The 24,464-nt window shown below is 34.9% G+C and overlaps 2 protein-coding genes across 13 annotated transcripts in view; both read right to left on the minus strand.

The window, feature by feature from the left end:
* Positions 1–15,804, minus strand: part of slc23a2 (solute carrier family 23 member 2) — a 43,937-nt gene extending 28,133 nt beyond the window's left edge. Inside the window, exon 1 of one of the 2 annotated variants that reach the window (XM_048209443.1) lies at positions 15,522–15,804. The gene's annotated coding sequence lies outside the window, so the exon portion shown is untranslated. The remainder of the gene's footprint in view (positions 1–15,521) is intronic. The other variant, XM_048209444.1, reaches the window with a different exon arrangement.
* A 5,084-nt stretch (positions 15,805–20,888) lies between these two features.
* kcnip3a (Kv channel interacting protein 3a, calsenilin) overlaps positions 20,889–24,464 on the minus strand; it is a 91,831-nt gene continuing 88,255 nt past the window's right edge. For all 11 annotated transcript variants that reach the window (XM_048210051.1, XM_048210047.1, XM_048210048.1 and 8 more), the window contains one exon: positions 20,889–22,477. In XM_048210051.1, coding sequence (XP_048066008.1) covers positions 22,430–22,477 — 48 coding nt within the window. In that variant the 3' untranslated portion in view covers positions 20,889–22,429. The remainder of the gene's footprint in view (positions 22,478–24,464) is intronic.

Below are 24,464 nucleotides of genomic sequence, written 5' to 3' on the forward strand. Positions count from 1 at the left end.
GTGTGTGTGTGTGTGTGTGTGTGTGTGTGTGTGTGTGTGTGTGTGTGTGTGTGTGTGTGTGTGTGTGTGTGTGTGTGTGTGTGTGTGTGTGTGTGTGTGTGTGTGTGTGTGTGTGTGTGTGTGTGTGTGTGTGTGTGTGTGTGTGTGTCTGCCTGTGAGGCACGTAGACAAACAGAGTGAGCTGTCGGTTTATATCAACATTCAGCATTACTGCTGTTAGTCATGACCCATCAAGTAGTATGTGTCCTAGTAATGTGATCATCAGCGGACGGTCCAAAACACAGCAGGACGGATCTATCCACAGACACTGCAGTCACACAAGGTTTATCGGAGCAGATTTAAGGCCAGTTCACATCAAGAATAATAACAACTATAGCCACGTTTCCACCGAAATTACCCAGAACAATTTGTCCCAGAAACAATCCCCCCCCCCAGATCTGTTGCTGTCTGTGTTTTAATTGCGGTCTAAAGTACCGTGAAGATTAAATAAATTAGTGCGGTGACGTAGGACTGCGTGTGACTTTCCAGTTCCCACTGGATTTCGTCCATCGGCTGTATTTTTTATACTCCACTGTTGATTCGAATAGCAAACTCAAGGCCAATTCGCACCGCACAGACTAACAGGTTTGTTGGGTTTTGTTGGATCTGTGTACCCTGTCTGTGTCTGTTGGCGTTGGTCGGGGTTTGTTTTCACCCGAGTGAACATGTTCAATCAGCGTTTGTTGGTGTCTGTTGAGGCAGTGTGAACGAGTTATTTTTCATAAAATTCTAAAATCCAATGGCCAACTTGTTTGTTGGTGTTTGTTGCCGTTTGTCTGTGTGGTGTGAATTGGCCTTTACTGCACGCACCGCAACAGACTTTTAAAAATGGTAACTGAAATAAAATGCAACGTGGAGTCAACCAATCAGCATGATCAGTGCCCAAATCCCAACCCAGAAAGTTCTCGAACTTTGAAAAAGTTCTACCTCGTGAGCAGGGGCTTTCTGAGGGGGAACTTTTTACCCAGAACTTCATTTAGACTCTGGTTCCTGTGGTTGAAACACACCGCGTACCACCCCAAAGTCCCTAGTTTCTGGGGGAAGTTCCTGCAGTGGAAATGTGGCTTATTAAAGGTAGGAACTATAATGATAACTATATTAGAGTCCACACTAACACACCATAACATTCTTTTTATTATAAGTACATTTTGCAGTTATGTCGTCTGTCGCTTTAAATGTTCAAGCTCTTTAAAGAAGGATGGATTCTGATTGGCTGTCAATCAATCAGCTGATTCAAATGACATTGTTCCTCTGTGCCAGTATCGTTGTAATTGTGGTGTGGACTCTGCTATTCTTTTACATTAAGAACAAATATTTTATTGATGTTTTGATTAGTGATCGACTGATGTTAATTTTTTTTAGAACCGATACCGATAATTTGTGTTTATGTGCCCGATAACCGATATGCAGAACCGATATTTATTTACGGTTATACTTCTGTTTTTGACACTGAACAAACCATTTTATTTATAACAATCACTCACTCCTTGCATAGAAAACAAAACAAATCGTATTTATACACCAATAAATAGAGTGGTCTGAAAGTGCAAAAAATAAAAAAGTGCACTGTTACTAAACTGTTTTTGTTTAAAAATTTAAATCTTCGATGAGGTAAAATAAATAAATAAAGAAAGCACATAAAAGTAATTCTAACAGTGAAATCTTTCAGCCATCTTAAAAAAAAAAGTGTTGGAAATTAGTAGTCTTTCATGTTAATTTTAATCTTCATATTATAACAATTATTTTATTTATAAAAAGCATCAGCAGCAACACTAATGTTAACAATAGGCAAAATAAATGTAGAATGTCTAATGTTTTCAAATGGAGAAAATAAATTGAAGACAGGAGTCATATCAACTTTGCAGAAATGTAATGCTTCATTTTAAACTACAGTTTTAGTAGATTTATAAGCCGTTTAATAGGCTTAAGTGTGAAGAATATAATGTGAAATAACTGAATCATCTCTGGAATATTGGAATATAACAAACAAAACATTGTATTTTATTGCATTTCTTTTTGTCTGTTTTGCATTTTTTTGTCGTTCTAGATTATGAAATATCAACCTTCTGAGTTAACAGCAAAATGCAGACGACTTCACAAGACTAATGATGAGACAACAGAGAGAGAATTAAATTCAGTGCTTTTATTTCCAACATGTGCTCATTCATGGCTGTATTATTTAATGCATTACCGCGTTTATCGGTAAAGCCGATATTACAAAACTGATATCCGATTATGGTAAATTGATATATCGTTCGATCTCTAGTTTTGATATCGTTTTAACACATAAAATGATGAAGGCAAACAATCAACCACTACAACAGTAAGTAAAAAAAATAACAGTGAAAAAAAGTCAAATCAAAATAAGATTAGAAAAAAAAAAAAAAAATTATATATATATATATATATATATATATATACACACAGTACAGTCCAAAAGTTTGGAACCACTAAGATTTTTAATGTTTTTAAAAGAAGTTTCGTCTGCTCACCAAGGCTACATTTATTTAATTAAAAATACAGTAAAAAACAGTAATATTGTGAAATATTATTACAATTTAAAATAACTTTTTTCCTATTTGAATATATTTGACAAAGTAATTTATTCCTGTGATGCAAAGCTGAATTTTCAGCATCGTTACTCCAGTCTTCAGTGTCACATGATCCTTCAGAAATCATTCTAATATGCTGATTTGCTGCTCAATAAACATTTATGATTATTTTCAATGTTGAAAACAGTTGTGTACTTTTTTTTTTTTTTTCAGGATTCCTTGATGAATAGAAAGTTCAAAAGAACAGCATTTATCTGAAATACAAAGCTTCTGTAGCATTATACACTACCGTTCAAAAGTTTGGGGTCAGTAAGAATTTGTATTTTTATTTTTTTGAAAAGAAATTAAAGAAATGAATTCAGCAAGAATTTATTCAGCAAGGATGCATTAAATCAATCAAAAGTGGCAGTAAAGACATTTTTAATGTTACAAAAGATTAGATTTCAGATAAACACTGTTCTTTTGAACTTTCGATTCATCAAATAATCCTGAAAAAAAATATTGTACACAAATATTTTGTACAATTGTACACATTAAATGTTTCTTGAGCAGCAGATCAGCATATTAGAATGATTTCTGAAGGATCATGTGACACTGAAGACTGGAGTAATGATGCTGAAAATTCAGCTTTGCATCACAGCAATACATTACTTTGTGAAATATATTCAAATAGAAAACAGTTATTTTAAATTGTAATAATATTTCACAATATTACTGTTTTTTACTGTATTTTTAATTAAATAAATGTAGCCTTGGTGAGCAGACGAAACTTCTTTTAAAAACATTAAAAATCTTAGTGGTTCCAAACTTTTGGACTGTACTGTATCTCAGACACATACACAAACAGAAGAGAAGATATTGTCGAATAAAGTCGTTATTTTTATTTTTGTGCACAAAATGTATTCTCGTCGCTTCATAAAATTAAGGTTGAACCACTGCAGTCACGTCAACCATTTTAACAATGACTTTAGTACCTTTCTGGACCTTGAAAGTGTTGATTGTATTGCTGTCTATGGACGAGTCATATACCTGTCAGATTTCATCAAAAATATCTTAACTTTCAAACAGAACCAGGTCCATTTTACTATAAGGCAAGCAGATAAACAACAAATCCAACATTACAAACAAGGACGAAGCAACCACACAAATCGGGAAAGAGCCTGAGGTGGAGTCACAAAAATATTTGGCTAACTCATGTGAGGTCAAAATAACAAAAAAAAACAAAACAAAACAAAAAAAACGAAACCTTAAACCTGGAGATCACCATCTCTCTGGAAAACAATTATTACTGGAGCGAGACTAATCCAACAAACTCATAACAGCTTTAAGACACCACAGGAAGAGAATAAAGGATGAACTTGAGGTGCTTTAAATTCGGCACTAGTTTCTATAGACTTTTATTTTTGAATGAAAATAAAGTGCAGACATCTGTTTTGCAATACTCCCACAACAATGTCTGTTGACACACTGGTGACTACCGTTTGAAGCACAAATGATCCTATTCCCTCATAATTACAGCTTACTGGTGTTTAAACGGTTAAAACTAGACAAGCAGCCTCTTCAGCAGCACATTTATAGACAAAACACACACTGAGCTCATTTCTGCCACAGCCCTAATGATGAAACTAGACAGTCGCTCAGTTGTGAAGTCCATTGATAGAGACTGTCAGAATACGACAGTTCATCGCATACACATTTAGCATAATGTGCCCGTTGAAAGTTTCACTTTTTGTCTCGTGGGAAGTAAGATGTGACAAAGCCAGTCCCAAAGCTAAACAAAATGATGCATTTTGTAGAGCAAGACACTTAGCTATCAAGACAATATATAAGACATTCAGCATCATTACGTCAGTCTTCAGTGTCACATGATCCTTCAGAAATCATTCTAATTGGCTGAAATGAAGAAACATGTATTATTATCATCAATGTTGAAAACAGTTCAACAGTGCTTAATTTTAAAAACTGTTATATATTTTTTTTTTTCAAGGTTCTTTGATGAATAGAAAGTTCCAACGAACAGCATTTATAAGAAATCGAAATCTTCTTTAACAATCTTATTGACACCAAACTTTTGAACAGTAATATGTATGATTTTTTTTTTTCTTCCCATGACCAAATGTCAAACACAATTCATGGAACTGAAACCAGGTTATTCTGAGATAATCAATCCAAACTGAGTTAATTGAACTCTTCAGTTCTCTGTCAATAGCTTTAGAGGAACTCGTCACTCGTGACTGATAAAACTCATCAGATTCCACAAACATTCTTTATACAACCGTAAACTCAGCATTTATACACTCACAAACTTCCTCTTAATAAGCTTTTCTAAGATCATGCACAACAATGTGACTCACCCTTCCCATAAGTCAAGGGTTTTAAAATTAGGGTCTAAGAACCCAACAGCTGTCCACAAGAGGGTGCTAGGGGGTCCACAGACGAATAAAAAAACTAAATAAATAATAAAAAAGGTATTTTAACAGTAAGAAATAAGATATGTAAGGTACATTTAAATAGTTAGTAAATACATTGGAGGGAGCTTTTTCAACACTATACCGTTATCCTTAACTCACTCACTGGTTGTCTGGCATTATTTTTTGCTTCGATATTAACTAAATTAAATTGATATTTACTGTTTTTAATATTTAATGCGAAAAATGCTATAGAAATAAATCTGACTTCAATTAAACATTTATGTAATATTCTAATATTGGGCAAACAAAAATACTTTGCATTTTGAAATTAGAGGGTAGATGCAAAAGTAATTATATTAGTACTTTACTTAATATAATATTCTCCATATAACATTTAAATAATTGGTTTCAGCTTAAGTGTATTTTTGTATAATGCTCTTAAGTCAAACAATTTAATATTTATTTATTCAATAACATTTAAAAAACTGATTTACTCTTGGAAACAATGTGTTATTGTTACATTAACATTTACTATTTCCAGTGTTGTTACTGTTAACTAAAAGAAATGATTAAAATCCTTTAAAAAAAAAAAAAAAAAAAAAAAAAAAAAAAAAAAATTATATATATATATATATAAAATCAATTATAAATATTAGATGAAAAATTTAAGAAATGTTGCTTTGGCAACTAACTGAAATAAATATGCTTAAGTTGAAATACTAAAATGACTGAAAAAAAAAAAAAATGATAAAAGCACAAACAAAGTGAATAAAAAAAAAAAAGACAAAAGCACAAACAAAATGACTTAAACTTCATTAAAAGAAAACTTGAACATAAAAATAAAAGCTAATTATAAAAAAGTATTCATTAAGCTAATTCTAAATATTTGTAAAAAGTATATTAATAATACTAAAACAACTGATATTTTTCACACAGTATAATGGGTACAAATATATTGTTGGCTTCATATTTGGTTGTCTTTAGCATTAAAAAGTTTAGTCGTCATTTATGATTTTCACTGGTTTTCCAGGAAAGAAGCTGACCTTTCCACACCCACGACAACACATTCCTCAACACCAGCTAACTCCCTCAAATATGCCGTTTAATTAGCCCTCTCAGTGGTGAAGTGAGTTTAGTGACAATACTGCAGCACTGTAGGAGCCTGACATCACTGGACCGCTGCCCTGCACTACTGTGAGGGGACATTTAAACATCACAGCGCACCTCTGCAGGGGCAAATTATTGAGTTTCAGTACAGTGAATATCAAAGAATGACAAATTCCTTTAGAAATGAATATATCCACAGGGTATCTTGAATGCGCATCAATTAAACACAAAGGGACCCCAGGGGAAAGATGGGGGAATTTAAATCAACAGGGGTGTCAGGAGGGCTCAGGAGGACTTAAATCTAGTCTGCACCAGATAGCATGACAACATTTACTGCAGCACAGCAAGAGAAATTTATAGAGGTGTGTATCAACTACAGGATCTCAACTGATGCTGTTCAGAAAGAACAGATGAATTTTGGTGAAAGTCAAAATGCAGTGTTTAACTAAATAAGTTTAAAGGTGCCCTAGATTCAAAAATTGAATTTACCTCTGCATAGTTGAATAACAAGAGTTCAGTACATGGAAATGACATACAGTGAGTCTCAAACTCCATTGTTTCCTCCTTCTTATATAAATCTCATTTATTTAAAAGACCTCCGAAGAACAGGCGAATCTCAACATAACACCGACTGTAATGTAACAGTCAGGATCATTAATATGTAAGCCCCCAATATTTCCATATGCCAGCCCATGTTCCCAACATTATGAAAGGCATTAGACAAGGGCAGAACGTCTGGATGTGCACAGCTGAATCAACAGACTAGGTAAGCAAGCAAGGACAATAGCAAAAAATGGCAGATGGAGCAATAATAACTGACATGATCCATGATAACATGATATTTTTAGTGATATTTGTAAATTGTCTTTCTAAATGTTTTGTTAGCATGTTGCTAATTGTACTGTTAATTGTACTGTACACAACTTCATTCTTTATAAATCTCTCCAACAGTGTAGCATTAGCCGTTAACCACGGAGCACTATCAAACTCATTCAGAATCAATGTAAACATCAAAATAAACACTGAACTTACGCGATTAGACATGCTGCATGACGAACACTTTGTAAAGATCCATTTTGAGGGTTATATTAGCTGTTTGAACTTTTTTTTTATGTTGTTTAAGGCAAGCGCAAGCTCTTGGGGCGTGGAGCACGAGATTTAAAGGGCCGCACACCCTGAATCGGCTCATTTCTAATTATGCCCCAAAATAGGCAGTTAAAAAAAATGAATTAAAAAAAATCTATGGGGTATTTTGAGCTGAAACTTCACAGACACATTCAGGGGACACCTTAGACTTATATTACATCTTTTAAAAAAAAAGTTCTAGGGCACCTTTAACTATATCAGGGAGATAACATTTAAAATGAACAGTTAAACTCTTTACCTAACCTAATGATATCAACTCAAATAGACTGAATCAAACAGGTTATAGATCAGTCGGACACAGAGGCACTTACAAAAACCACTGTCTGCACATTTTGTGACCAAAAAAGACACTATCAAGGACGTCATCAGACAAATTTAAAATCCATGCAGTCAAGCACATCATGTGACCTTGATTGTCTGCTTATATAAGGTCAAGTTAGTCAACTACATGAAAATGAATGAAAGCTGCTGAAAAGGGCCCCATTCATTAGAGCAAAATACTGTAAAATCATTTCATTCGAAAATATAGCAATAGTTAATTCACCCTCTGCCTAAGTGCTGTTGTTTCAACATTATGGTAGGTCATGGTAATTCTCAAAAAAAAAAAAAAAAAAAAAAAAAAAAAAAAAGTAGTAAAGTTTGTCATACAAAGTGCTGAAGTTTGGAATTCAGTGCCGTTTTCTACCATAAAAGCTGATGGCAAGTATTCAACATGAGGACATAATCATTATCATTTGAGGTTATTATTATATTATTTTCTTTTATTTAAGCAAGGATTATAGGAGCAATTGACAATATAACCACCAGTGATAAATTCTCAGAATATGAACCAGATCATTGTTCAAACTAAAATCAATACATTTAATGGTACGTTTTGTCTCAACCATGATTTGGCAGTTCTTAGGAGCCCTGACTCATCTAGTAACTCAAAAAAAAAAAAAAAAAAAAGCAAATTGACACAAAATGCCCTTTACATGATGTAAAAATCAAACAAATGTCAAATCTGACAAATTGCCTGAGACACGAAAAAGTCAGACCTAATAAATGCAAGAGCGAAGCCAATGAATGAACTGAGTAATGTCAGTGAAGCCTTCTGTCATAAGAAACCAGTGACATATGCAAGGTGTGATACCCTCACAATTTACATTGAGGCCAACCAACAGGATCTCAGCTTTGCAAGTTCTATAGGAGTTGTTTATTGAAAGGATGCCAATAAGGGTAATTCATAGGTTGTTATTACATACAACTACAGAATTCCATTCTTTAAAAGGAATAATTAACCAAAAATGAAAATTCAGAAATGACAGAATTTTAATTTTTGGGTGAACTATCCCTTTAATACATGTTTTTTTTTTTTTTTTGAGTTTTTGAGTTTTTGTTTTGAACTTAAAGCAGAACTAAGTAACTTTTTTTACCTTCATAAATAGTTTTCTAAGTCCTTACGATGGTTAATTGACTTGTAGTGGTGTGTTTGAGGCGAGCACTAACCCCATCTGGCACGTCTACGCCAGAATACAGCACTTGCAACTTGAGCTGCACCGACCCGAAACAATCTCGCCTCATGTTCACGTTCACGCGAGAGTGACAAAATGCTTTGCGGTAATTCAAAAACAATGTATATTATGACTTTATAAGACAATTTCGAAAATTACCCACCTCCATCGAGTGTACTGTATTTGCGAATTACCCACCTCCTCTTTCTTGTACTGTATTTGCAAAACTACTGCGCTGGTGTGCGTTGTAGTCGTTGTAGTCCAGAGCTGCGCTTGGCATATTTACGACAGTGTGATTCACTGAAGGAAACTGTAGGGGGAGCTTCGCAAATCTTACTGAGTTCTGCTTTAAGTGATGTAGCTCATTAATTTGTCATGAATAAGTTTTTGGTTTGCATCCTTTAACTACCAAACCCCAACTACCAAGACTCTATTTTAAAACAACAACCTGTACAAGCTCATTCAGTAAATGATGAGCAGACTTAGGCAAATTCAAATGTTTCCTCATTAAAAAAAAAAAAAAAAAAAAAAAAAAAAAGGAAAGAGACAAGAAAAGAGAAGAGAGAATAAGAACTGGTGAAAAAAAGACTGAAATAGCGTGAGTGAGAGTGCATGAGTGATGGCATATTTTTCGCTTCAAGAGACTAAGTCTCATTTTGTGAGTGATCAGATGACTGAGAAAAAAAAAAAGAATCAAAAAGAGGAAGAAAGACCTTGTTTTTCAGTGGTGTGCATATTTTGTGAGTGTCAGTCTGCTGGTGTGTTAACATGCTCTCTCAGCTTCACCGTTTAATTACATGGTTCTCCCTTTACTTAGTTAAGCTGTCTGAGAAATCAATACAGTTAATTGGCAATTTCTTAAACAATCCACTTCTGGGCATGTCTGGATAGACAAGTAAGCAATCACTTCTGCTGACAAATGCTGATTCAAACTAAGGCCCTGTTTCCACCTGGTATTAAGATGCATTTTGGTCGATTGGATCACAAGAAGACGAGGGAGACACATACCCGTTTACTACTGGTGTTTTAATCCATCTCTTTTGTGCACTCTCACACCGAATGCTGAGAGTATGTGTTAGAAATAAGGAATGGTGAGAGAATATTGTGCTTTGGTATGTTTTTCATCTTCAAACCAAACTTGGGCTTCCAGCTAACAAAGTTTAAAATCAGTCTGGTTAGCGCAGCTTCCCATAATGTTGGCGCATGAGGTCAGCAGGCAGAGTGTAGGTGGTCTTTTGGGGCTGTTCGAACACATTTGACCACATCTGCATCAAGCAATCCAGTCAAATGTGTTTTTGACCACCTCTGGAAGTGCTTGAAAGTGGACAAGCTCAAAACATTTTAGACCCTGTTTACACCTGTATTTAGAGTTGTCCACTTGTGATCCGATCGACCAAATGCATCTTAAAACCAGGTGTAAACAGGGCCTAAGATAAAAAATAAAAATAAAAAATAAAATAAGACTACAACTTTCAGGATTCATCGCATTTAACTTCTCTGTACAATATTTAGGCAAGTCAAAACCAAGCACAACAGATTTGTTTAAGTAAAGCATTCCACTCAAAACAGTCTTCTGCTGCTCAACAGCCTATGCTATAAAATACAGCTGCCACAATCCAGTATGAGTTCCTCTGAGCTACATCTGTTTATCTAAATTGTTTATGCATTCCTGGTTGTCTTTCAGTTTATATAATTTTAAAGGTTAAGCTCAAAAAGAGCACAATCAATTATGTTTTTAGAAACGCAGTGGTGTAAAGTATTGTACTACAAAAATTTTACTACTTTAACTCTCTAATTGACTACATTTCTGAATAAGTATATGTACTCTTTACTCCAATACATCTGTAATGAGCATTAGTAATGCAATTACTTGTTACATTTTGCATGGCACCTAACTTTTTCTGAAGTAGTTTATCTCTGCTACAAAAAGTGATAATCGCCATCTACAGGGCATTGAAGGTACTGAATCTTGTGCATTTTGGCCTTACTCACCCAAACTTAAAGGAACACTCCACTTTTTTGAAAATAGGCTCATTTTCCAACTCCTCTAAAGTTAAACAGTTGAGTTTTACCGTTTTCAAATCCATTCAGCCGATCTCCGGGTCTGGAGGTACCACTTTTAGCATAGCTTAGCATAGTTCATTGAATCCGATTAGTCCATTAGCATCTCGCTCAAAAATGACCAAAGAGTTTTGATATTTTTCCTATTTACAACTTGACTGTAGTTACATCGTGTACTAAGACCAACGGAAAATGAAAAGTTGCGATTTAATTTAACATATCATTGCGCCTGCTGCACCCATGGTACGGCAGCAAAGTTCCTTAATTATTACGCCGGAACGAGAGTATAGTTCCTAGCCATATCGGCCTAGAAAATCGCAACTAGAAAAATGCATTTTCCGTCAGTCTTATTACACGATGTAACTACAGAAGAGTCAAGTTGTAAATAGGAAAAATATCGAAACTCTTTGGTCATTTTTGAGCGAGATGCTAACGGTCTAATCAGATTCAATGAACTATGCTAAGCTATGATAAAAGTGGTACTGCCAGACCCAGAGATCGGCTGAATGGATTAGAAAACGGTAAAACTCAACTGTTTAACTCTAGGGGAGTTGGAAAATGAGCCTATTTTCAAAAAAAGTGGAGTGTTCCTTTAACAAGGCTACTTTACACAAATGTGAGTACATTAACAGGTAGTTGTGAATCGCGGGTGTATATGAGATGAGGACATGCAGCCGGTGATGAGGCCGAAACCAGTACGTCCAGTGCAAGAAGGCTTTGACTATTTCATTTTACTTAATATTTATTTATTTTATTTAACATTTATTTATCCATTATTTTGAAGAGAATTTTTTTTAAGTATATTCGTTTGCTTGTGTCCTTTTTGAGCACTTGAGCTTTACTGAGACTTGAGTGTTTGTAGACGTTTATAAAGCTGTTAAGTCAAATTTGATTTATTTTTAGAAAATAATCGTGATTGCGCTCCTGACAAAACTGTGTCTTGTTTTTCACCGGGATGTCTCTTAGGTGTTGAGGACTACTGCATCTTTGAGCCAGTACGAGTAAAATACTGAAATACTGTTAAAATTAGATACTTTAAGACTGTAAGCTATCTGTACATTTACTTAAGTATGGTTTTCAGGTACTATTTGGAAATTGTTTCTATTCTGGAAACATGCTTTATCTTTAGCAAATGGGATCAAACAGACATTCATAAAATACACTGATAAAATATTGTCATTATTCTCATATATTTCATATGAGAATATATTTCATATAGGGAATTGCGATATATACACTCACAATTTTCCCTCACAATATATCTTACAATTCTGACTTTATTTCTCTGAATTGTGAGCTATAAACCTGCAAATGTGAGAGAAAAAAAGTTGCAATCAGCTTTTTTTATTCCATGGTTGATGAAAGATTCCATATGGAGGAGATGTCACTGACCAGACAAAGCCTTGGTCACACATTATACTATATCTCATGAATGGATAATTTAGGAATCATTTACACAAACACCCGAAGCACTGTGGGTGACTAATAGTCACATCACAATGAACCAAAGATGGAGAGCAAAGGTTAGCTATAGATGACCTCCTCCATATAACTGGAAGATTTGTGAGGTCATGATTTGCAATTCATTCTGCAGTGTTCCCATGCACATCGTTTGATCAAATCCTTTCCATGACATTTCCATTTATGATTGCTGAGTAAAATTAAATTCATAGAGATTTCTGAAGAAGATTTAAATTTGTATGTCAGGTAGCAAGCTTTGATATTATTCAACGATTTTACTTAGTGTCCAAATGTTTCCGGTAACACTTTACAATAAATTTCATTAGTTAAACATTAGTTTAAATGTATTAACTAACATGAACTAACCATGAGCAATACATTTGTTACTGTATTTACTAATCTTTGTTAACATAAGTTAATGAAAATACAGTTGTTCATTGTTTGGGTTAGTTCACAGTGCATTAACTAATGTTAACAAGATTTTAATAAGGTATTAGTAAATGTTGAAATTAACATTAATAAAGATTAATAAATGCTGTATAAGTGCAGTTCATTTTTAGTTCATGTTAACTAATGTAGTTAACTAATGTTAACTAATGAAAACATTGTAAAGCGTTACAATGTTTCTAATAAGACCCTCAACACACAAGCTGATGTCATCACGATGGCTTGTGGAAAGTTTTACTCTACAAAGATCAACATTGTGCTGATGAAATTTTTTTCAGAGCTGAAAATTATAAACATACACACTACAACTCAAAATTTTGGGGTTAGTATGATTAATACTTTTAGTCAGCAAAGATGCATTAAATATATCAACAGTTACAGTAAAGTAGGGCTTGATATTTTTACACACAATTCATGATTCGATTTCAATTCACAAGCTTGCAATTCGATTGGCTTACAGTATGTTTCTAATTCAATTAGTTTTTTGAAATATAAACATTTAAATGGTGTGTCATTACAAAAAAACGATGGATTTATTCAAAAATACATTAAATATTAAAGAACAGTAAATAGGTGCATATTTTTATGAAAACGCTCCTCTCTAGAGTTACTTTTCTAGCTAACTACCAAGTTTATGGTCACTGAATTGCATTTCCTATGTAAATGTGCATAATGTGACATATTGTTCTCAAGCTGTTTTATTAATGCCTTTCCATGGTTGAAACATTTGAGCGATTAAATGAGACATGATACGTATTTTGGTAAGATATACTCACCCTCGTGTCGTTCCACACCCGTAAGACCTTCATTCATCTTGGGACACAATTTAAGATCTTTTTTATGAAGTCTGAGAGGTTTCTAGACATCCAACGCAACTACCACTCCAAGGTCCAGAAAGGTAGAAAAAACATCATTAAAGTGCTCCATGTGACTCCAGTGGCTTAACCTCAATTTTATAAAGCAATGCGAGTGCTTTGTTTGTGTAAAAAACAAAAAAAAACACAAAACATAATTTACCACTTTACATACAAAAATATTGATCTGCAACACCCGTTCACGAGAGCTTCACGGTGCATGCGTGTTGTGTTACGTTGCGTGAACAACACGCTTTTTTGTAAATAAAGTGGTAAATTTTACCATTCAAAAGAGTTTTTTTTGCCAAATAAAGCACTCGAATCGCTTCATAAGTTCATTGAGTTTAAGCCACTGGAGTCACATGGAGTATTTTAATGATGTTTTTCCTACCTTTCTGGACCTTGGAGTGGTAGTTGAGTTGGATCTCTATGGAGGGTCAGAAACCTCTCAGACTTCATCAAAAATATCTTAATTTGTGTTCCGAAGATGAACGAAAGTCTTACTGGTGTGGAATGACATGAAGGTAAGTAATAAATGACAGAATTTTAATTTTTGGGTGAACTAACCCTTGTATTTGTTTGAATTTCATAATAAAATGGACAGAATTATGATATCTGAAATAATGAAATCTGAGAATTTGTTTCATATGAAAAGTGACAAAGCACAAAGCTTATTGTGATTTATTGGATGGGAAGCGCGCCAACTGAAAACAGCATAGACTAAAAGATCGATTCTTGGGACTTAAGAAGCGATATTGTTTTTTTTAAATCAAAATGAGAATCGAGAAGTCAATATTTTTTACCCAGCCCTACACTAAATATCCCAATATTTCAATATTTTCAAAGGCCGTAAAATCCTTACACTAACACCATTGACTTTTTGTCCTACTAATTTGCCATTCAGCAATTTACGCTGCATCCATGTTATTACAGGAACAATAACCTAGTAAAGTATCTAGCACAATAAGGGCACAACTGATATAGAAGAAACTTAAAGTAAACAGCCACTAGACAACATCTACACCTACTAATCATTTCCATAGAGACCGTTTGGAAAACATGCTGGAAAACATGTACCAATTACCAAATCCATTCATGATAATTAATGAGGCACAAACTAAGTCCAACAGGTTGTATCATATGAGTCACAGGTGATGACGTCAGACATGAACCTCACCACATGCTTTACCCTAGATCACCTCTTCTATCAAACTATTACTAACCTTGACATACCTCTCATAGATTACAAGTGTCCCTTCATTTGATCAACTAAGATAAGAACGCTTAATATTTAAACGATCCTTTCTCCAAACCGGATGCATGACAGAAAAATAATAAATGTCTCACTGCTTTTGAGGGGTGGAACCATATACTTAATACTCTATTGTGTTTGGTTTAGTTCAATGTGGCATTTTAATGTCCTCTTGCATTATTAAATCTTAATTAAGTGATCAAACATGTGTGTTTAAGCAAGTGCGCAGCCTGGAAAACTGAGAGGGATTAACTCGCTGTCACTTGAGGTTATTATAAGATGAGAAAATACATCTCAAATCAGACCGGCTGAAAGCACGTGGTCCTTTAAAAGAGCCAGTGATTGAACATCTACATGGCCCAGCTCACCAGACAGGTCGATAGTGAGTGCTGAACGTTATCCATACCTCAAAATTAAGTCTTATATACACACACATAATCCATAGAACAAAAACATGAAAAACTGTAAGTGTTCATATAACAGCGTCATCTTTATTGTATATGTAATCAAGCCAGTTATAAATCAGATTCTGCATAGTTGTATCGCATCTCTAGGACTGGAATGAGGTGTTGATGGGATGCAAGTGCGACAAGCACATTTTCCATTATTATAACGCCTATTTGACATTAATAAAACATATATTTACAGTTACAAGTACACCATTGCGTCACAAAATACATTCAATGGTTACTGCTCACCTTTCAGGGAAGAAAAAATCGGTGTCCTCCTGTTCTGTAATTTCCCCTTGTGCTCTGTCTGTCTGTCGTGGTACCTGGAAGCTACACTGAGTGTCCTGAGGGGAAATACAGAAACAGCGACCTTCTCTGATCAAACGCCTTCGGCAGGATTGAGTCTTCTGACTACACGGGCTTACATTTGATGAGCAGGAGACGACTGAAACGATTTTTCCTCGTTATATAGCAACACACACGGACGTACACACAAGGGGCACTGTGGCATTTCAACGCATGCTCAAAACAAACCCTGACGTCGCGACGCTCAAAAGTCCCGCCTTCTGATGACTCTCAGCCAATAGGATTGTTCAGAAGCGATGACGCAACACTCCAGTCATCTCTTTTGCCGGTGTAGTGCCTGCCCCTTTGATTCCATAAGCCCGCTCAGTGCAATCTTTTTTTTTTTTTTTTTTTTTTTACAATCCATGGTGCAACCTCCTTCACACGCCCCCCATCTGCCTCACAGGACTCCCATTTCCTCCGGTGTGGTGTAACAGTAAAGATGGCGCTTTCAGTCTCTTTTTTAATATCTTTCTTAGAAGTAGGCGATCGAACAGACATATTTACAACATACAATATGCAATTATAAAAATAACAAAACTTATAGGGGTAAGTAAAAATATATGTATGTATAACACACATATAAATGAAATAAACCCATCTAACAATATTAAAATATAAATAACGATATTTTTAAAAGGAGCCCTTAAGTTTCACTAAAGATATCCGTGGTGTTCCTTGGCGCCCCCTAGTGGTCTTCAGACTGCACTACGTTATTACTTAATTGACCTACATTATGTTATGTCACCACTACATACTGATATAATGGCAGCAATGATCTGAGCTGCATTTCTCGCATTATTAGTGAGAATTGTACGTTTGGGAAGCATCTCTCAGTTTTAAAACTATATGCTATTTGAGTGCAGTTTTGAAGTAACAACACGTGACCTGTTTTGCATAATCATTATTACTAAACATGTTCATTACAAAACAAATTATATAATTACAACCCTAAATCTGAGTGAATAAACCACTAAAAGAACATGTAATGCAGGCGTACAGGAAGGTCACTGATTATGTTTGCTCAACAGAGGGCCGTTGAAGAAGCAGATGTAGAATTTGTTGTGTAATTCCTTATGTATGTTTGCTAAGCTTTTAATGAAGCGTTTAAGAGAGCAGCACAGTGACTAAGCTCACCGAACATCTGATCTGAACACCTACAATAGCAGCACTGAATAAATACAGAAACTTGTTTTAGGTGCTTTTATTATATATGTTTACGTTATCATTGGTAGCCTAATACAGAGCAGTAGCATATGCTACACTAAATGAAAAAACTTTGGTAGGCTATATTGTCTACATATAGACTAGGTAATTTCTTTAGAAGGATTTTGAAGCCTAAAAATGTTGTTACATTAAGTCGGCATGTCTGTAATGCACATATTAATGATTAATTATTAAATTTGAGCAGTCCCAAATACACTTACAAAGGAAGTCTAAAAATGTAACATGACTTTGTACTGCCCCCTGATGGTGAGAATAAGCAATGTTATGGAAACGAAATAAATTTGGTTTGCAAAGAGCCCACTTGTTCTTATGTAGCCTATTTTTCCATAATAAAATTAACAATTGTAAATGTATTGTTCTTTACATCCCAAACTTTGGTAATCGATAAGTTTTTTTTGCTTCAGTAGGCTACAGTAAATACAAAGTTAATTCCCACAGACACAAAATGTGTTTTATTATATAGCAGAGAAGGGGAACATCACTGAAGCATCAGCACTTTCTCTCTTGCACAACCTTTTGCCAGGTTGACCGCGAATGCATTTCGCAAATAATTGGGGTGGGATTTAAAACATTAATGGCTGTGTGTAAAAATGAGTGCTTTGTAGAAGAAAGAGTAGGCTAACCATGCCTACATAATTTATAATGCAACGTCATAATTTATGACAGCTTATCTCAATAGGCTACATCATGCCTGTAAACTGAATAAATCTACAGTCAATAACTGTTAAAATTTAATTTAGTTATTTCAGTACTAATAAACAATTATTTCTGCATTTTACTGATCATTTTATATGAATTCCATTGTATTTCTTGTTTAAAGTTTACATAAAAATTTCAACCATGACATTCTCGCTCAAATAGCCTACTTTTTTTTTTTTTATATAAATCCCACACTGCTTATAATCACAAACATTGTTATGACGTTGACGCAACACAACAGATGTGAGTTTGCACGTGCGTCTTCTTTAATTTAATATCTGCACTGGCTGTAAATGGCATGAATCAATATGTATCTGCTCAGAAATACACATACGGGAAGTGATGTCAGTGTCACTCCTGGAAATAGCAGCAGGTGAGAGCGAGACAGACCTGAACAGACGAGGAAATAATCCCAGTTATCAATAGTGCTCTCACGAACAAGAACTAGACAGTGTTGACTTCGTCGTCTTCCTGGTTATTTAAGAGCTTCAGTAGCTAATCTATGGTGCTAATTGTTAGATGTAGGTTAGTGGGTCTACATGCCTCACTCAGATTCTACATGTTAACTGATTTGCAGTTCACGCAATCACATAGAAGATGATATAAGATAGAAACAAGATGTTAAGATGAACAGCCAATAGAAAAGATACATGAAAGTAATGTGACAAGTGCAGAGGTTAGAGAAGAGAGATTATATTGCCTAGTTTAGATACCCAAGGCAAACAAAATGGAGACGTGTTTCCAGCATGAACCAAAACACACACAGATTTACATAAACACAGCAAATGGGGGAAAACGTTTCTGTAAGGACATGATATTCTATGTAAACACATTCTCATACCCACAGATATCTAGTTTCTGAAGGCAAATCACACATGGAGAGGTGAAATCTGATTTTCCCTTTCTGTTTTGCTTGGGTGAATTTTGTATTGTTATAATATATGGGATTTAATGGCCTTATAATAACTGACTCCTTTCTGATCACACACACCTTGCAGGTTCAACCCTCTGGTACTGTTTGGTCATTTTAGACTTATTTTATATTAAATGATTTTTAAATTTGAATAAATTGAAAACTAAAAGACTTTCAAATCACATGAGCCAATATTTTATTCACAATAGAACATAGATAACATAACAAATGTTTAAACTGAGAAATTTTACAATTTTATGAACAAAATGAGCTCATATCAAATTTGATGCCTGCTACAGGTTTCAAAACAGTTGGGACGGGGGCATGTTTACCATGGTGTAGCATCTCTTCATCTTTTCAAAACAGTGTGAAGACATCAAGGTCATGAGTTTCTGGAGTTTTGGAGTTGGAATTTGGTCTTGCCTGATATAGGCTTCCAGCTGCTGAAGAGTTCATGGGCGTCTTTGACGTATTTTTCTCTATAGGTGAAAGATCTGGACTGCAGGCAGGCCAATTCAGCACCCGGACTCTTATATGACGAAGCCGTGCTGTTGTAATAGCTGCAGTATGTGGTTTTGCATTGTCCTGCTGAAATACAGAAGGCCTTCCCTGAAATAGACGTCGTCTGGAGGGGAGCATATGTTGTTCTAAAACCTTTATATACCTTTCAGCATTTATGGTGCCTTCCAAAACATGCAAGCTGCCCATACCATATGCACCCCCATACCATCACAGATGTTGGCTTTTGAACTGAATGCTGATAACATGCTGGACGGTCTCCCTCCTCTTTAGCCCGGAGGACATGTGATGTCCAACAAGAATGTCAAATTTGGACTTTGGTCTGACCATAGAACACTTTACCACTTTGAAACAGTCCATTTTAAATGAGCCTTGGCCCACAGGACACGATTGGCGCTTCTGGACCATGTTCACAAACGGCTCCCTTTTTGCATGATAGAGCTTTAGTTGGCATCTGCAGATGGCACGGCGGATTGTGTTTACCGACAGTGGTTTCTGGAAGTATTCCTGCTCCCATTTAGTAATGTCATTGACACAATCATGCCGATGAGAGATGCAGTGTCGTCTGAGGGCCCGAAAACCACAGGTTCTTTGGCCTTGTCCCTTACACACAGAGATTTCTCCAGTTTCTCTGAATCTTTTGATGATGTTATGCACTGTGGATGATCAGATTTGCAAAGCCTTTGCAATTTGATGCTGAGGAACATTGTTTTTAAAGTATTCCACAATCTTTTTACATACTCTTTCACAGCTCTGGCCATCTTTACTTCTGAGAGACTCTGCCTCTCTAAGACATCCCTTTTATAGCTAATCATGTTGCAAACCTGATATCAATTAACTTAATTTGTTTCTAGATGTTCTCCCAGCTGAATCTTTTCAAAATTTCTTGCTTTTTCAGCCATTTGTTGCCCCCGTGTCAACTTTTTTGAGACCTGTAGCAGGCATCAAATTTGAAATGAGCTCATTTAGTGGAGAAAAGTATAAAATTTGTCCTTTTAAACATTTGTTATGTTATCTATGTTCTATTGTGAATAAAATATTGGCTCATGTGATTTGAAAATTTAAAAAACGTCCCAACATTTCCGCAATTCGGGTTGTGTAAAACCTTTGTGTCGGGTTGTATAAAACAAGTGACTTTTGTGGCACTTGCTATGTGAACACACAAAAAATTGTGGACATGATTCAAAAAGGCTAAATGTAAGGCTAAATTGCACTAAGTGCAAATAGCTGTAGATGCTTTTTAAACAAAGTGAAAATAGCGATAGATTCTATTTACACCATGTAAAGTAGCAGTTCTTTGCAATAAGAATAAATATTTAGATGCTATCTATTACTTTATATTGGTAGATAATATTTGCACCTCAGTATTTTTGTACATTAACAGGATGCAATAATATCAAAGAGTGTAAATGATTATATTAATAAAAATGATCGTTAAACACTCATTCGCAGTTTATTTCCACTTTTAGAACATTATTTTCATTTTTATTGAAAATAAATGTGAGCTTGGCAAAAGGCAGATTCGAACCCTTGTCGATTGCGTTAAAAGTCAGGCCTGCAAGTCTTACTCGCTACTGCTACGCCACTGAAAATGTTGAATTCTGTATGTCTTTTTGTAAACTTGAGTGGCACAACCAGACATTGGTGGGCGGAGCTAGTGTAAATAGCATTTGCCAACAAGGGACGCTATTTGCACTTAGTGTAAATAGACACTCCGTTTTTGGCAGAAACTTTTTTTGTTCATCTGAAGAAAGAAGAACCTTGAGAAATGAGAGTGTCCCTTTAAGAATGGCCTGTTAAAAGCTCTTAGAATAACTCACAGTTATTGGTTAAATGACACACAACTTCCCATCTTTCTTTAACGTGAGACTATCATTAAAAGCATCAGTAACATTAACAGAAACACACTGGTCTTGGTTAAGAGTAGTGCATCTTTTATTCATTGGATCTACATGAATCTGTATCTGTTCCAACCAAATAAAGATTAAATAAATAAGAGCTTTTACAATTCAGATGTTGCTGAAAGTGAACTGAAAACAGACTTTTAATAAACTTTGAAATTTGAACTTCACCTTAGTATTTGTTCTTTTATAGTTGTGAAATAGTTACCCACCATCCCCAAAATAAAAAGGGGATTGTTGCGTAAGAGTAAAGTTACAATAACCGCCCCATATTCCTGATAATATAACTGTCATATAAGCAGCAGATGCTCAAAGTTGCCATCATGTACTGTACTTCATGAAATAATAAGAATATACTGTATAACCTTTACAAAACAATATGTGGGCAAAAGCAAAAAAATAAAAAAAATAAATAAAGATAAACAAGCCTCTCGTACAGTATATTTATCTTAGTCTGTTTCATATATATATATATATATATATATATATATATATATATATATATATATATATATATATATATATATATATATATTTTTTTTTTTTTTTTTTGAAATAATAATAGCATTTGTAAACCACATTTTTAATAACCTGGACATGTCTGTTTATGCCCAAACCCTGCATTCCATTAGACACCACCTGACAAATAAATACATTCCTGAAAATAAAACACATACTTCAATACTTCTAAAATGCCTATACTGTAAATATAACTTTTTTATATACCTCATTGCTGTGCAAGAATCAAATGTGACCAAACAAATCATTCTGGCCCCACTGATATGTGCAATACAGGTTTGAGTAGAACTTATAAACACTGGTACACTATCTAACTTCACGCATACAGTTGCTTTAGTTTGCTTACAGTCTTCTGTGGGACCTACTGGCTTACAAGGAAGAAAATGTACAACTTTTTCAGTCTCCATGCAAGAAAATCACAAATATCTCACATATTTGGATAGGCATGCTTCAGGTCGTTTTTCATCACATTTATTTTGTTCTTTTGGTGAGTATTACGTGTAGTCTCTGGTGTGCTTCAAATCTTTATTGGTGCTATACGTTCCTTTGGGTCCTTGAAATCCATAGTTGCTTTACTCTCCTTCAAACTATGGTGTCTTGGAAGGTTGAGATCAAGTCTTGTAATGTCCCTCATTTATAAGGCAGAAGAAAGCAGTCCAGAGCTGTGATGATTTTCATACGAGTGTTGGAGACTCCATTGGAATCCATCAACCAGTGATACAAAATGTGGCTTTGCTACTTCATTTGTTCATTCTGATCAGTAGTTTCCACCACATGGCTGCCAGTATTTAGCAACAGGAAGGATCCCAGCCGTCCAGGCTTTTCTTTTTAAAAGCAGTCCTGCTGTGAAGTACAAACTGTGATGCCATACTGTAGGCTATGTGTTGGTCTATATACGATTCTACGGAGTGCAGCAGGCATGGGAGTAGTGCTACAGGACAAGACGGAGAGTGACTGCTGTGCTAGTTGTGTATATAGACATGTGGTTTGGGACATTGAGGGTTGTTTTAGCTTTAGATTGCTCCACACCCGTCCTATATCACATTTTCAAAGAGCTGCATGGAGTTCATGATGTTTTCATCCTGGAAAGCAGAAAGAAACAGTTATGACCATTTGTAATGGTTGGCATCAACCTCAACTCTTTCCCCGCAATTGATGGAATTTTCCGTCATTTATGAGACAACGCATCCCCGCCATTGACGGAATTGATCATATGCACGGAACGTTCTTAAGAACTTCCGCAATAATATAAACCAGCTGGAAAACTTCCGGTGAAATGTCACTTGTTAGTGTGTCGGTATCTTCAATGTCCTGAGGTAGCTTTAACAGCATTAATAGTGTAATACTTAGTTTATAATCAGAATGTAGTCACTTAAATAGTCAGTCCTAATGTTAATTTAGTTATTCAAACGTAAGACAAAAAAGAAAAAAAAGATGTGTCTCAGTGTTCCTCCTCAGCAAAATTCAATTTGACCATCAGTTTTCACCCTTATGTGTGAAAAAACCATCAACACACTGTAAATTAAAGATTTATAGTGCACCTTAGTTAGATTCAATGAATAAAATGTGAGTTTTCACAAATGTGCCAAAATCAAGGGAGAGTGTGGTGCCCACTTTCTGTGTAATTCATGCTCCTCTGCCGCCATCTGCTGGTTATAGTGGTAATTAACATCTTTTTTTATTTTTAAATAAAAGTGTTTTCTATCAAATGTTGGATTTCCTACATCTTGAGATGTTCAGTTTTACAAATGGGGACAATCTCAGAAGGATGAACAAATAATGTTTTTGGTTATCACATTACAAATGAATTTGAAGTGCTGGAAAAATGTTGCTTGTGCGTTTCTTATTCAAATGTTCCCATTAGCTTGGTCTTTATTGCAATCAATAAAACTGGTTTATTGGTAAATTAGGCAAGTGTGATAACTGCATTACAATATAAATACAACATCAAAAAGTAAACCATTGATTGTTTTAAAGGTGCCCTAGAATTAAATATTGAATTTACCTTGGCATAGTTGAATAACAAGAGTTCAGTACATGGAAAAGACATACACTGAGTTTCAAACTCCATTGTTTTCTCCTTCTTATATAAATCTCATTTGTTTAAAAGACCTCCGAAGAACAGGCGAATCTCAACATAACACCGACTGTTATGTAACAGTCGGGATCATTAATATGTACGCCTCCAATATTTGCATATGCCAGCCCATGTTCAAGGCATTAGACAAGGGCAGAACGTCTGGATGTGCACAGCTGAATCATCAGACTAGGAAAGCAAGCAAGGACAATAGCGAAAAATGGCAGATGGAGCAATAATAACTGACATGATCCATGATAACATGATATTTTTAGTGATATTTGTAAACTGCTTAAAATCCTGTTGTGTGAACTTGGCATAGTGTGTGTGCTGCAACCAGATTTCATATTCGGTTAGGATTTAAAAACTTCTCTAGTGTGAGCTCGGCTTAACAGTTCACCGGAAATGCCCAAGATGGATTAACAAAAACCAGAAAGTAACCGTGCATATGGTCAATTTTCCAGCTTTCAGTGTTTTCACTGTTATATTATAGGGGGCGCCATTACGCATCTTCTGAAAGAAAAAGAAGACGCTTTTTTTTTTTTATCTTCTGAAAGAGTACAGAATCTCCGAAACAAAACACAGGTGAAAAAGAAGCAGAAACAAGCGATAAATGCATTGCTTATTAATGTTGTAGTCTTTGACAAAAAAAGGTGATTTTCTCAGCTTTTTGTTCAAAATTTTACTTTTTTAATGAAACTTACCCACATTCAAGTGATGATAAAAAAGAATGCATGAAGCTAGATTTTTTTTTTTTTTTTCAAAAGCAGAGGCTGTTCTTTCTCTTGATGTACTGCATGTTTGCATTTTTACAATTAAATAATGCAAACTTTTCATATGATGGATTAAATGGAGCACATTGAATTGGAAGCAATAGTTTACGTATCAAACTGTTAACATACATTTTTTTGCATTGAATTGAAAGTGAAAATTTAAAAAGAAATAGTTATATAAACAATATACCATACGATTTGTAAATTTGAATGTGATCA

This window comes from Megalobrama amblycephala, linkage group LG12 (assembly GCF_018812025.1).
Source record: "Megalobrama amblycephala isolate DHTTF-2021 linkage group LG12, ASM1881202v1, whole genome shotgun sequence".
Taxonomy (NCBI): domain Eukaryota; kingdom Metazoa; phylum Chordata; class Actinopteri; order Cypriniformes; family Xenocyprididae; genus Megalobrama; species Megalobrama amblycephala.